Here is a 12,777-nt window from a genome sequence, read left to right as displayed (position 1 = left end):
AAAAAAACTATTCAAATTCTCTAATTTCAGCTTCTCAAATGTTAATACTTCTTTACTCCTTTGTGAGAGTAAACTGAATACCTTTGGGTTGTGTACAAAAGACATCATCTTGGGTTTTGGGAAGCACTGAGACATTTTTCACAATTTTCTAAACCTGGAACAACTAATCAAATAATTGAGAAATGAATCGACAATAAAAATAATTGTTGCAGCCTTACAGGTGAGCAGTGGACACACGACACGGTCATTGAATGGGAGATACATTCCGACAACAGCCGACTCCTTTGAAACGTCCCTCAGATTGATGCTGTTTTGCTTATCAGCAAGAAAACACATTAACCACCAAGTGCTACTGATTTCAATGAATATTCAGTTTGAGAGCATTAGCCAAGACTGAAGTTCAGTACTATAAGACTGATGTTGACTATCTAAAGCAAGTTGTTGGTGTAAAACTAACTTGGCTGCAATGGCGTCACTGCGAGTCTTCAGTGCGTTGAACATGCCCCTCTGGTTGGGCGGAACGCGCTCAGCAAACGCCACCCAGTCAATGGCCTTCAGGGCAACACGACGGCCTGCCATCTTGATGGTCTGGAAAGTAGAATGAATTCTTGTTTAGTCCAAACAAACCCTCATCGAAAAACATCAAAACAATCCAGGCTACATTGGCTGCTAAATGAAATGTGTGTGTACATAGATATGTTTTCAGGTTTTATACACACACACAAAGTTGCCAGTTTATGAGGTACACCAAGGTAACACTACTAGAGTCTAGTTCAACAGGCCTGAAATAAATCATACCTTCAAGGTTAATGTTCGGGGATATTATTTTTAGAGACATGTCAGTATAATGTAATACAAATCAACATCACCAAATGACGTTAAGTTACATCAACACCTCTCTAAAACGGTTTCAACAAAAACAACCTTAAAGGGGTGAGGACTTATTGCACGGCTGCTGTAATAAGACTACATTAGCTTTAGCTAGGTGTACCTAATTAAGTGGAAACTGAGTGTATGTGGCCAGGTCTTATGGAGCAAGTTAACCATAATGGTAATAATGTGTATTAATGGTGGACGGCGGGGTATATTTTTATTTACACAGTGCTATTTTTAGACAAATGGCTGTAGTGTTACCATTGCCTTTATCATTAAATGAATACTAGCTTTAGCCTACACACTGACAAGAAAGTGTTCACCTCCAATCTAATATACACGGTGTCATTTCATACTCAATTCAGTATGACAAATTCACTTTTAATGACTGACTCCAGGACCTACGTATCACTATGAGAAAGTATTAAGTTTGTGTTAAACCAGGCTGTAAAGTGGCGTTAACGCAGGTAGAAATAAAGACATTAATCCGCAACGTACAGACAGTTAAAGACAGTGACGTTACCAATACAGACAGTAGTCCTACCGCAGAGCCCAAATGGTAATGCATTTTTTTTTTTACAACTAACTTATAAAGATGGTAAAAAACATTTCTGACAGGGGCAAGAAATTACAGCGTGCCTTTTACATTTTGTTCAATTTAAGACCCCTGCAAAATTAGCTAATTGCAGCTAGCTCCGTTAGCTTGCTAGCCAAGGTCAGAGTGGTCTCTCTGTAACACCAGGGTTTTCACAAAACACCGACTGAACGTATCGTTTACCGTTGAATCGCGTGCACAACGACAAACGTGTGAGCTGCACAAACCATATTTTAAACAGAAATTTCATTAGATGTTCTTTCATTCAGTAAACCGCCCGCTAGTGTACTCACCTCGCTGTTAAGTGTAGTAGTGACAGGAGGAGGACGGAACAGCGGAAGTGCTTTTTCTTCGTCAGGAGCAGGAGCAGCCGCGAGGCCGCCACCGCCTCCTGCTGGGCGGACAGACGGCCTACAGCGAGTTACACTGCCGTCAGTTGTTCATCGAAAGCTCATACAGAAGGATACACCTGTAACTGAAGGCTATATTTGCACTTAACTGCTTTAATGGGAGAAAAATTTACTTTTCTTTAGCATATAAAGGCGACGTGGGAAGGTAACGAGAACAAAAGAGCAATGAGAAAAGTTGTTTTAGGCTATTTAAAAAATGTATCATGTGTTAAACATTAGTAAATATAGGCCGTGGTTGCGAGAACAAAGGTAACAGTTAACCCACTGGTAGGCTACAGAGTGACAGTGTAACTACTCTGCACCAATGTGTTACAAGTGAGTAGCCTACCTAACAATAGGCAGAATCAATAAAATGCACCACGTAAGGTGGGTCACTAGAAATCTAATTTCCCCCAGTTCTATCGTGCTGATCCTCGGTGCTCCTTTGGCACATATCAATATTTCTGTAACTATTAGCCTATAACAACATACGCAGGAGAACATCTTGAGGTGAATGGCAACAACACCCGCCACATTTGCACTAAAACGCGTCAGTCTTATTGGAAATATTGTTTATTGGACATGGGATATGTGTGTATAGTCTTCCAAGCGCCCGTTGTAGCTATCTTCTTTGGGACAACACACATTTGCGTTGGTATTCCACACGTCTGACATTAAGAGAAGAAAAAAATGTTGAAACGTCTAACAATTGTCTGGGACACCAAAGAAAGAATGGTTACGTCAAAATATTACAAATCCTTTTTACTTTAACAGAATAACTGATATTGTCTTATTAGGCTCATTTTGAAATCTCCCAGACAAATTATTTCCAAAGTGTTCAATAAGTCAAATAAGCTGCAATCTGCACGCTATTTTGAACGGAAGTTGTGCAAAGCAAATGGCACGATATTGGAAAAATTTACATTATTACTGGGCGATTTTCAAATTAAATAATAATAACAATTATGTAGGTCAGGCGATGAAGTTTTTGGCAGTCAACGGTGGTTGACGTTTGGCATGCTCACCAAGAACAGATAATGCTCATTAAAAATAACATTAATAAACAAGTCTGAATCTGTGATACCTGTGATGAAGTCATATTTCGTTTTTGTACCCAGCAAACCGACAGGCCTACTAATAATTATTTAAATTAAAAACAAAAATCAGTGATAAAGGTTGCAAAAGGAGTCAGCCACTTCCAGGTCTTGAATAATGTTTATTTACTAAAATCAGTTATTACAAGTAACTGAACATTTAGATAGAGTGATGTATGTACACAGTACAGATACAAAGATATTCAATAAATACTGATTTTCCAGCTGCTCTTCAGGCTGCAGGGCTTCATGAACACTACACATTTTATTTACATTTACAGCAAAACACCTCATAGGAAAAAAATCTATTGTCATTCCCATAAAGGCCACGTTGTGAGAGAAAAACAGAGAGATCTAATACACGTGTTTATTTCTAAAATATATTTTCTCCATTTTTACAAAATATAGAAATCGTGACAGGAACTGCTGTAAGGCAAACATCCAAACAGCAACTCTGCAGTTTATCCAGAAACAGTCAATGCTGAATGAGGAGAAATACTTCAAGTGATACACTGGTCTTAAGGCACTGACACCATTTAAGTACTTTTCTGTTGGTTTTAAAACACATTTCCCCCTGCTTCAGTAGAGCATTGCCTTCATGTCTGGACACTTTAAATGTCCATTTACGGAAACTACAGCGCAGCAAGGCGGATGGACTGGAATGAGATATTTAAAAACCCGACAATGACTTTTGGATTATTGCCTCAGTAATTTCGGCCTGTGAATCCACAATCCACAAAACTGGAAGCTGTCTTAAAATGAGGAGAGCAAGTCAACTCACTTCGCCCAGTTACGCACACAATTATATATCAAAATGTGTCCCATTTTTTTCAGTTGTTTTCTGTTCTGGAGGTTAGAACATTTCTCTAAACTCCAAATTGAAAAAAAACAAAAATGTTTCCCGAGATGTAGAAAACGCACCATCCTCTTTCTTAAGTGTATTGCAACCGTAAAACCACACATGCACACACAGTAATACTAAGACAAATAGTACATCCCATAAGTGACGGGTCCACTGAACAGTCCTGGGACCGGCAGACTAGGCCTCGGGAAGGCGTTTGACGGGCCCCATGTAGGAGACCCCATGTGCGCTCCAAGGGGGAACGGCAGCGCGAATGCGGGCAGGACAGGCTTAGAGGCCAGTTTAAACTTTTCCAGCTCGGCCTCCTGCAGTCTCTTGGCTTTGGCCCTCCTGTTCTGAAACCAAATTTTGACCTGAGTCTCCGTCAGGTTGAGAGAGTTGGAGAACTCGGCTCTCTCGGCGATGGAGAGGTACTGCTTCTGGCGAAACTTGCGCTCCAGCGCCAGCAGCTGGGAGGTAGTGAAGGGCGTGCGAGGTTTCCTGTTGTTTTTGTGTTTCCTTAAAGTGCACTGAGTTGGACTCGAGCTCCCTGAGAAAATTACAAAGAAAAATAGCTGAAGTTAGATCATATGGAAGCTTACTTGTTGTCGGGGTCCTTGATCATCACAGCAGGTGAACACATGAGCCTTCAATATTAAATGCAAACACAATCATGATGCAGCAAGTAAACACACATACATGCTTTACAAGATTTTTGTTGACAAATGAAGCTTCTATATTAATCTGCATCACAAACTGATCATATTCAGTCGTGAAAGGATTGATTGCAAGGTTTAATCACGCTATCACCCTCATATTTTCTTCTCTTTTTTTTGCCTTGCTTATACCACCTGCATCTGCGGGTAAATATTAAATATATTAAGAGATACATAGACTAAAAATACAAGAACGAATAATCTGGCAAAGAAAAATAAAGTAGCAGCCAAATGCGCTTCAAGTGCTCAGTGGCACATGTAAGACAATAAAAGGCTAAATGCCAGAAATAAATATAGCCTATGCGCAGCCTGTATAGCTAAGGGCAATATTAATATTACTGTGAGACAACAAGGGACTTTTCCTTTTATGTAACTACAGCACAACGACACATATTCTTTGCAGCCTTGACTATCTACAGTGGAGGATGAATGCAAGCACTGTGTCCTTGTTTGAAAGTTTGTAAAACCTTCAGGACAGCAGAGGGACGGACTTACGAGACGGAGTGGAAAAGGAGGACGTCTGGAACCAAGTGCTCTGATCTTTCTCACAAAACTGCGGACTGTCCTCGCAGGAACTACTGGAAACACCCTGCGAGCTCTCCGCGGAAACCTTCCTCTCCGCGTAAAGAGTCCTCGGAGAGAACTGCGCGCCTTGCCCGGCCACGGGCTTCGGCAGGACCACTGCTAAGTCTGAGGGGGGATACGAAGTCCGACAGGTGGCCTTCTTGGAAATCAATGACTCGACGCTAAACGGGAGGCTGCTCCGCGGGTGTTTGTATCCTTTCTCTGATTTGGTCATGTCTTTAGGTTGAAGTTCCTCGCCCTCCGTGTCCGTCTCCTCTTTTTGATGAAGCTGTTTGGCGTCTTGGGACGGCGACCCCTGCGCAGGATTCATCATGATACAAGGGGATGGGGCCATGCACCTCCGTGTGGCCCGTTCAGAGGAATGGAGTTGCTGAGATGTACGGTGTCCAATATGCTTCTCTGCGCTTACAGCGGTGCCCAGTAGCTTTTACGCGCTGTACGGGGTCGCCTATAAAAGGACAGGGGCTGGTCCCCCCGCCCCGCTCCCACCAATAAGCTCGTCAAGTTGGCTTCGTGACGTCTCCGAGTGTGGCTTTGATTGGCCCGCTGCCTTCCAAGGGAACTTCAAGAGGCCTTTGAAAGGAAGGAGAAGTTAATCATACAGACCCCATGCGGAGCCGGGCCATTGATGGCCCTCACAAAGTAGCTTAGACCAATTTTAGCGCAATTAACCAGTGGGGAGGACTCTCTTGACCATTTACACCCATTAGCCGGGCACTCCATCCGCACTAGTCACTGAATTATCCTCCTACTGTAAAGCTGAGCGTGAACAAAAGGGTCACAAGTCAATATCAAAGTCATACTTTTTTTTCCCCCAAAGAAGATGCTAAACATATTGTAAATCCAAACATTAAAATAGCCTACTGCACACGGCAATAAATTTAGCCTAGATAAACCAACAGGCAGCAAAAAGTAGAAATGACAGTCTGGGGCGGAGGGGAGGCCAAGAGAAACAATTAAACTGAAAATCTAATTAGGTGAGAAAAGGTGCGCAACCGGGATAGAAATTGATTAGGTATGAGTGTTGGTCACACAGCATTACAGCAATTTAAGGCTTGTCATGAGCTCTTCTCGCTCCACAATGGCCTCAGTTGAGAAGCAACAGGCGTTTTCTTTTTCCAGGTCATACTATTTAATAAGCCAGACAAGTTGTGTTTTGCAAGGCGCCAGGCTCGGCGGGATCAAAAAGGGAGATACCTCGGGGAGAAAAGGCAACGGTTAACTCCACTTAACCAATTGTCCTCCAAATATTTCATAGTCCACTGCATGGCGCTGGGAGGAAGCAGGCGCTGACAGTTAACTGTTTCACGTCTAGTCGAATTTAATTCATTTCGACAAGTGCTATTAAACGTTTACAGCAGCGATACAAAATCATCAATATCACAACAGCACTATTGCGGATCTCTCGTAACAGGAGAAAGGTACGTATTAAAAAGTAATAGCCTACCTGAATCGAGTTTATTGTAATTTGAATCTATTTGTACTAATCGTGGGAAAATGCTTCACATGTGCCATTTTTGTGCATGATCTGTTGTTACCTTTCAGACAGTTACTGCTGAAAGAAAGTTCATTTTGCAACACCACAGCGTCTATGACAAGTGAAAGTCCTGCATTCAAAATTTAAGCAAAGGTATATTATCAGCAGCATATAGGCCTGAGTATTAAAAGTAAAGGTAGGGCATTATGCAGAATACCCCCATTCAGTGTCATATTATCTAATCTATTACATTAGTGGTCCATTATTATTTTCATTATCTCACGATTATTTCCCTCGGAGAAGCTCATTACTTTGCAACAGGAGACATCACCTCCCTTAAATTTCATGATGTCTGTAATCTAAATTCCTCCCTTTCAACACATCCAAGCCGACACATCGCATTAGATGTGTCGACCGCTTGCTGTGGCCTCCTGGACATCATCAGTCCAAGACCCCACTGAGAGCTCCGCCATCGACAGCACTATCAAATAGATGATTAAGAAGAAGGTTAAGTGAGCAGTTTTAACTTCTCTATTTTACTCCACCTAATTGCATTATTAGTCTTCTTCATGCTTACTTTCTCAATTGGATGAAACAATTAATAATTAACCTATTTGATTGGCCTTGTTCAGAAACCACAAGTAGTTGGTTGTGTTTTGCAGCCCTGTCTCGCAGCATATGCCTGTAGCTGGCATATGTAGCTGGCATGCAAGAGATTGACAAAATTCTTTATTGAGATCATTAATGGTCGGCCTCTTGAAAGCCCTCAGGTGTAAAGGACAAGTTACGCCTCATCAGGTGAGAGGCACATCTTTGGCTGGTGATTCAACTTGAGTAAATCCTGATGTGGAGTTCGCTCCTTCATTTTCTATCTGACAAAGCCGACCCTCTGTCTCCCCACACGCCGGGGCCTCTCGTCACCCAGCTGGTTTGGGTTTAAATCCCGTGTACCCTTTCCCTCTATCTCATCTCCATAGTGTCGTGCAAGAATCGGATGAGTGTCGGGCTGCGGAGCACACGGACTCATACAGAGATTTATCCGATACAGGTACACTCAGAGATAAATCCACACAAGAAGTACAGTTACCTCTCCTCCCCTGGTGTTTGGCCAGTGTATTTAGCTTCTGGGCCCCCTCTCACCTACCCCAAAAGACATTTCTGTAACAGCATGCAGGCGGGGGAACTGTGTCAGAAGGTGTTAGCGAGTTTGAAAGCAGATCTGTCCTTCAAGGTCAGCGCAAGCTCGATGGGAATCACTTTCCCCTCAGCTGACACCAGAAATGAAAACCTTTTCACTTTTTTGGGACATATGGGGGGCCATTTACTCTAATGCTTCAATGAAACCACTTGGCCACTTCATAAAGTGCAAGGGCCAAGTGAGAGAACAACTGTAAGCTTTTAACGTGAGTCTCATATCACACGTTTGGTTTCTTGGTCAAAAAGAGCGTTTCAAGGCTCGACTCCTCAGGTGAACCAGCTGATGAACCCAGACTTAGTGGGAGTCCAGGTGAGCTGTTTTCTGTCCTCCATCAACAGTGTGTGAATTCCCTGCTGTAACGAGGTCCTCTGCCAAACAGACAGATCATTTAGAGGAGCGGGCGAGCTGCGGAACCCAATCCCTGTGAGATGTGTCGACAGTGGCACAAAGACCTGTAGCTACAGGCCCCAACGAGATGGACACTTTGCTGACATGACAGTGCAGATGAGGACAAGCGAGTGTCCTGACACGTCACTCACACGCTGCTCTCACTTTTCTTGTCTGATATCAGCAGGAGGAGGGTGGAATATTGTGCGAAAGTTGCGCAAAGTTGTCCGCCTCAAATAATCAGATGTTAGGTGTGTGGGGACGTTTAGTCTTCATCTCTGCATGAAAGCGAGAGGTAACTATCTATCCTTCCATGTTTTACTTTAACACTCTGCCTCTGTCAACACCTCAACCTGTTTGCCTTCCTCACATGGTGACCAGCACGGCACTCTCCGTTTAACAGCAGTTTAAATAGCTGTTCTAGGGGTTGCTCAACGTTGTGGAAAAATATCTTGACCTTTTATTTGACTTAACAAGTTGATCCAATCCACATCAGACCGGCTTCAGTCCTGCACTTAAATGCTGGTTTGACATTTTCTGCCAAAGCCACTTCCTCTTGTGGCATCAGAGTGCCCTGTGTTTGAATGCAGGGTAATGAGGGAAATATTCTCGCCGTGCTGAAGTGAAGGAAGCAAAATTGCCGTCATCGTGGCTTCTTTTTTGGGCTGTAAAAAAGCAATCAGGGGATGTCCTGTTATAGCTGCTGTTTTTAACTCAAACCTAAACACAGCAGGGTTTGTTTCTTTCGACTGTGGTGGTGGAATTTGCATTTTGAACTCATATACATATGGCTAAATTTTTTTGAAACATCTATAACACTGTTTCCCACTATAGCATCTTCAAAAACAGATGTTTTTTCGCTGAGAGGGTTCCTCCTGAACTCTTCTGTCAATACAGATCGTTAAGGAGGAAAAACCACAAGAGGTGACAATGCAATCGGCAATTTTTGTCTGGCTTGCCGTCGGCCATAGAAATCCACATTCTTGAGGAAAGTCTAGAGACAATGCGAGTGGGTGAGTTAGGTTGAGGACCAGAGGACGAGGAACTTTGTGTGGCTACTGTGTGGTCTCATTCACAAACCGAAGAATGTCGCCACAATCTCATACGCTCTTAGCAGCCAAAGCTGTGATGCAGTAGATTTGTGAAAAAAAACCAAGGCAGCAGCATCAATTTTCTCTTTTACTGCTGGCTTCAGATCCCAGGGAGGCCTAAACCAGCAACTATTGTATAAATTACAGCAATTTGGTATGTATTATATGAAATCTTTTCTTCTGCAAGTCATAAAAATTTTGGAAATATTTGCTGGTATTTAAAGTAGGGGAGAAAAAACGTGAAATTTGTTGCAACAAATTCTCTTTTTGTTTCATTTCATCATTAAATTTAATAGGACCCTAACTGAGATGATTATTCACTCTTTATTGTTGAGTGCAGCTAAATTTACAGTTCTCCTACAGTCAAATTACATTGATCGTTTGTAGATGTCTCATTTTATTGCTCTGGAAAGGAAATGGAAACAATAATCATCTCACCAATAATGACAGAAACTGGTACAATTTCAAGACAATTGTTTCCAGGCATTTTATACCATAACATGTAATAATGAAAAACTCCCTAAGTAGATTGGTTACCGGAAATCTTAACTGGCAGTTACTTATCATTTTTGGGCTAAATTGATGTTTCTTCATTTTTGGACTCCTGCACTTTGAGGACACATACGTTTAAATTAGCTCAGATCATAATTTCCTTAATTTTTATATTAAATTTTTTTTAAATGATCGTTTGTTACTTGTTTCAGCTGTATTTTTTTTACTGACTCATATTAATCTTTTATAAGTCAAAAACAGTGTTAAAGTCAAAGCGGCTGAACACAGTGTAGATCCAAATTGTCAATGCCTGTCTGATATTAATAATGTTATTGCAGGCATCAAAGGTCGGAACAAATGTGTGTGTGTGTGTGTGTGTGTGTGTGTTTGAATATCCCAAGATTACAATTTCAAAGTCCTCCCCATGAGAGGACGAACAATGGAGAGGGTGGGATGTTAAAAAAGCGGGGTCTCTTTCAAATAAACAAGCATGGGTTGATCCTGAATAGGGCTGCTACCGAGCAGCCGGATTGGTTCTCAGAAGATCGAGAGCAGCGACTGTTCAGGCTTTCCTCTTCTCCTCCTCCCAAATGAACTGACGTAGTAAACACAAACAACCTGATAGAGCCTCGCAACTATAACTTAGCACTTTGCTCCATTTCTTTACCCCAACTTTTATCTCTTCTGTACTCCCCTTTTCTCTCCTTCTGAAGAGAGCGTGGACGGGAAAGTAGATGGGGGGTAAGAGATCCCCTTTTTTTGTGCCATTGCTTAATGAGCCTGAAAATACAATTGCACTGTTCTGACTGTGAAGGTAGCCTGCAGGCTAGTGTAAATTAGCAGCGCGAGGAAGCCCAGAGGGCTGAGTCTTGCTGAGCGGCCAGAATAGAGAGATGTGGTGAGAGGGGAAAATCCTGTTAGGGCCATGCATGTGGAGGAATCACGGTGCGTTTTCGACCCGACTGGAGCCGACAGGGCCACTTGTTGCAGTGGCGAACCCCAGCTCTGTGGCAATCTCACTGCTCTCTCACTGCAAGCAGTGTGAGATTTATTGAAGCTTCACCATAGCCATGTGTATTAGCATCTATGATGTGAGATGTCAGTTGTTTGTCATATTTCGAACCCATAATTCCAGTTAGTTCCACACAATGGCTCTTTTGAGCCGCTACTACAATCATCATTCAATTTAATTTTCTATTCTTCTGTAGAGTCCAAGGAGAGAAGCGAGAGCCTCCCACATTGCATATGTCCTCTCGTGAGCTCAGGGTGCTCTTTTGACCGCTCCGCTAGGCATCTGCTGCCCATAGTTCGGCTATATCTGCATTCTAATGCACATATCCTGCTGGGATGTTAACTTTAGGCCCTCTGTAATTGATGGCTTCCACACTTCAGCTGAGTCCCCCCCCCCTTTCCTTCTCCCTGCCGATTGTTGGTATATCTCTGTGGTTTGGGGGTCTTTCAGTCAACCATTGTTCTTTTATGGAGGAATTATAATAGACTAAAGGAGAGGGAGAAAAGAAAAGAGAGAAGGGGGGAAGGAGGGGAGGGGATAAAAAGAGAGTCGCTGCTGATATTTAGTGAACTCCAAAGGGGGAGTTTTCATTCTCATTCTGCAAGTTTGGCACATGCCTTCTGTTACTAAGTGGCAGTGCATTGAAAGAGCGCCTTGCATTTCCCATTCTGTGGCTCTGCTAGGTGCCTAGACTTACAACCCTGGCAGCTGTTGGGTCTTCTATGCAGCTATAGACTCCTCTCCACAGGTGAGCTCCCCTACCAAACTCCAAGTCTCCACTTCACTCAATAGGGCCTTTTTCAAGTCTTTTATCAGTGGGGAAAGGCTGACTTGTATGTGTGCCACTCACAGAACCACAATTCATGGTTCTCAAGATTGCAATTTATGTTATTCATTGTGTTACACATGCAGTTTAATTCAGCGCGGGGGGGTGATTTATATCTCGCTTTAGCATCATCTTGTCAGGCTCAATTGGATGCAAGACGTACACATATCTTTTCAAAGCCTGTGTAGACAGTAATTACAGCACCCACAAACAAACAAACACAAGCGTCATAGAAACAAACTGGGGGCCTATCTCAAGGAATCAGCTTTACAAAAGCAAAGCAGTGAAAATATAGTGCAGCACATCTGAAGAACAATGAAAAAAGCAAAATAACTTTCACATCAAATTCTCCCAAATTTGCCACAATATAATATACTGCATACAGTATGTGTTTATGTGATATGCTAGCCAAAGTGGCCAGTGGTTGGGTCTGTATTTCTCTATAGCCACAATTGCTTTAAAAGCTATTGGCTGCATCGGTAAACCACTCTAAATGATGTTGTTTTGGTTTGGGCAGGCACCTTTTTTCTTCTGAATTCAGTGGCAGAATATTCTGTTGTTTATTTTCTTCCTCTCTCTTTTTTTTTCTGTGATGCGAGCTGTTACATATTACTCCTGAGGTGTGGTGCCTCTTCCCTCAAAGGCTTCCACTGTTTCCCCCAAACTGCTGCCAAGCTGGGCTATCTTTTCATTTGGTTACTTAAGTGTAATTGCTCCCCTTTGAAGCCTCAGAGAGGCAAATCATTTGCTTTGGCCTCGGGGCAGTAATGGTCACCGAGCCAGCGACCCCCTCCTGGTCCGAGAGCGTCGGAGAGACCGCGAGAGGCCAGCTCCCATACGGAGAAGAAATAATACGGCCAGGGCCGCTCAATTTCACCTCCCTTTTCATCCCATTCTTTGAAAACTTTTTATTAACAACAGCTTTCTCTCTCATACCGGGGCGCCAGGAGAGGGGAGGAGAGGAGGCAGAGAGGTGGGGGAGTGGTGGCATGAGAGTATATCGGCAGCGTGGGAGGAGGGTGAAGGGGTGGCTGTCCCCCTGTAGATGTCTGCCGGATTCTCACACACTCATGCATGCACAGATCCACGCACATACACACATCACCAATAGTGACAGGTCAAGGAGGCATTGAGAAAACAGCCTCCCCCTTCCCTATCCCCCACGGTTCACACTGCTAAACAGGGACTCATGTTTCATATG

The 12,777-nt window shown here is 43.0% G+C and overlaps 2 protein-coding genes across 2 annotated transcripts in view; both read right to left on the bottom strand.

Moving 5' to 3' along the window:
* LOC123969211 (ATP synthase subunit d, mitochondrial-like) overlaps nt 1–1,728 on the bottom strand; it is a 6,796-nt gene extending 5,068 nt beyond the window's left edge. Inside the window, exons 1-2 of the mRNA XM_046046379.1 lie at nt 1,652–1,728; nt 458–588 (exon numbers count right to left, since the gene is read on the bottom strand). Coding sequence (XP_045902335.1) covers nt 458–579 — 122 coding nt within the window. The 5' untranslated portion in view covers nt 580–588; nt 1,652–1,728. The remainder of the gene's footprint in view (nt 1–457; nt 589–1,651) is intronic.
* A 1,402-nt stretch (nt 1,729–3,130) lies between these two features.
* LOC123969958 (homeobox protein MSH-C-like) lies at nt 3,131–5,485 on the bottom strand. Its single transcript, XM_046047750.1, has 2 exons — nt 5,004–5,485; nt 3,131–4,342 (listed from the first exon to the last, which is right to left on the bottom strand). The coding sequence occupies exons 1-2, from the start codon at nt 5,425–5,427 to the stop codon at nt 3,930–3,932; spliced, it is 837 nt and encodes a 278-aa protein (XP_045903706.1). The 5' UTR covers nt 5,428–5,485; the 3' UTR covers nt 3,131–3,929.
* Between the last annotated feature and the right edge of the window lie 7,292 nt (nt 5,486–12,777).

Source organism: Micropterus dolomieu, linkage group LG04 (assembly GCF_021292245.1).
Source record: "Micropterus dolomieu isolate WLL.071019.BEF.003 ecotype Adirondacks linkage group LG04, ASM2129224v1, whole genome shotgun sequence".
Taxonomy (NCBI): domain Eukaryota; kingdom Metazoa; phylum Chordata; class Actinopteri; order Centrarchiformes; family Centrarchidae; genus Micropterus; species Micropterus dolomieu.
This window is presented reverse-complemented; position numbering and strand designations above follow the sequence as displayed.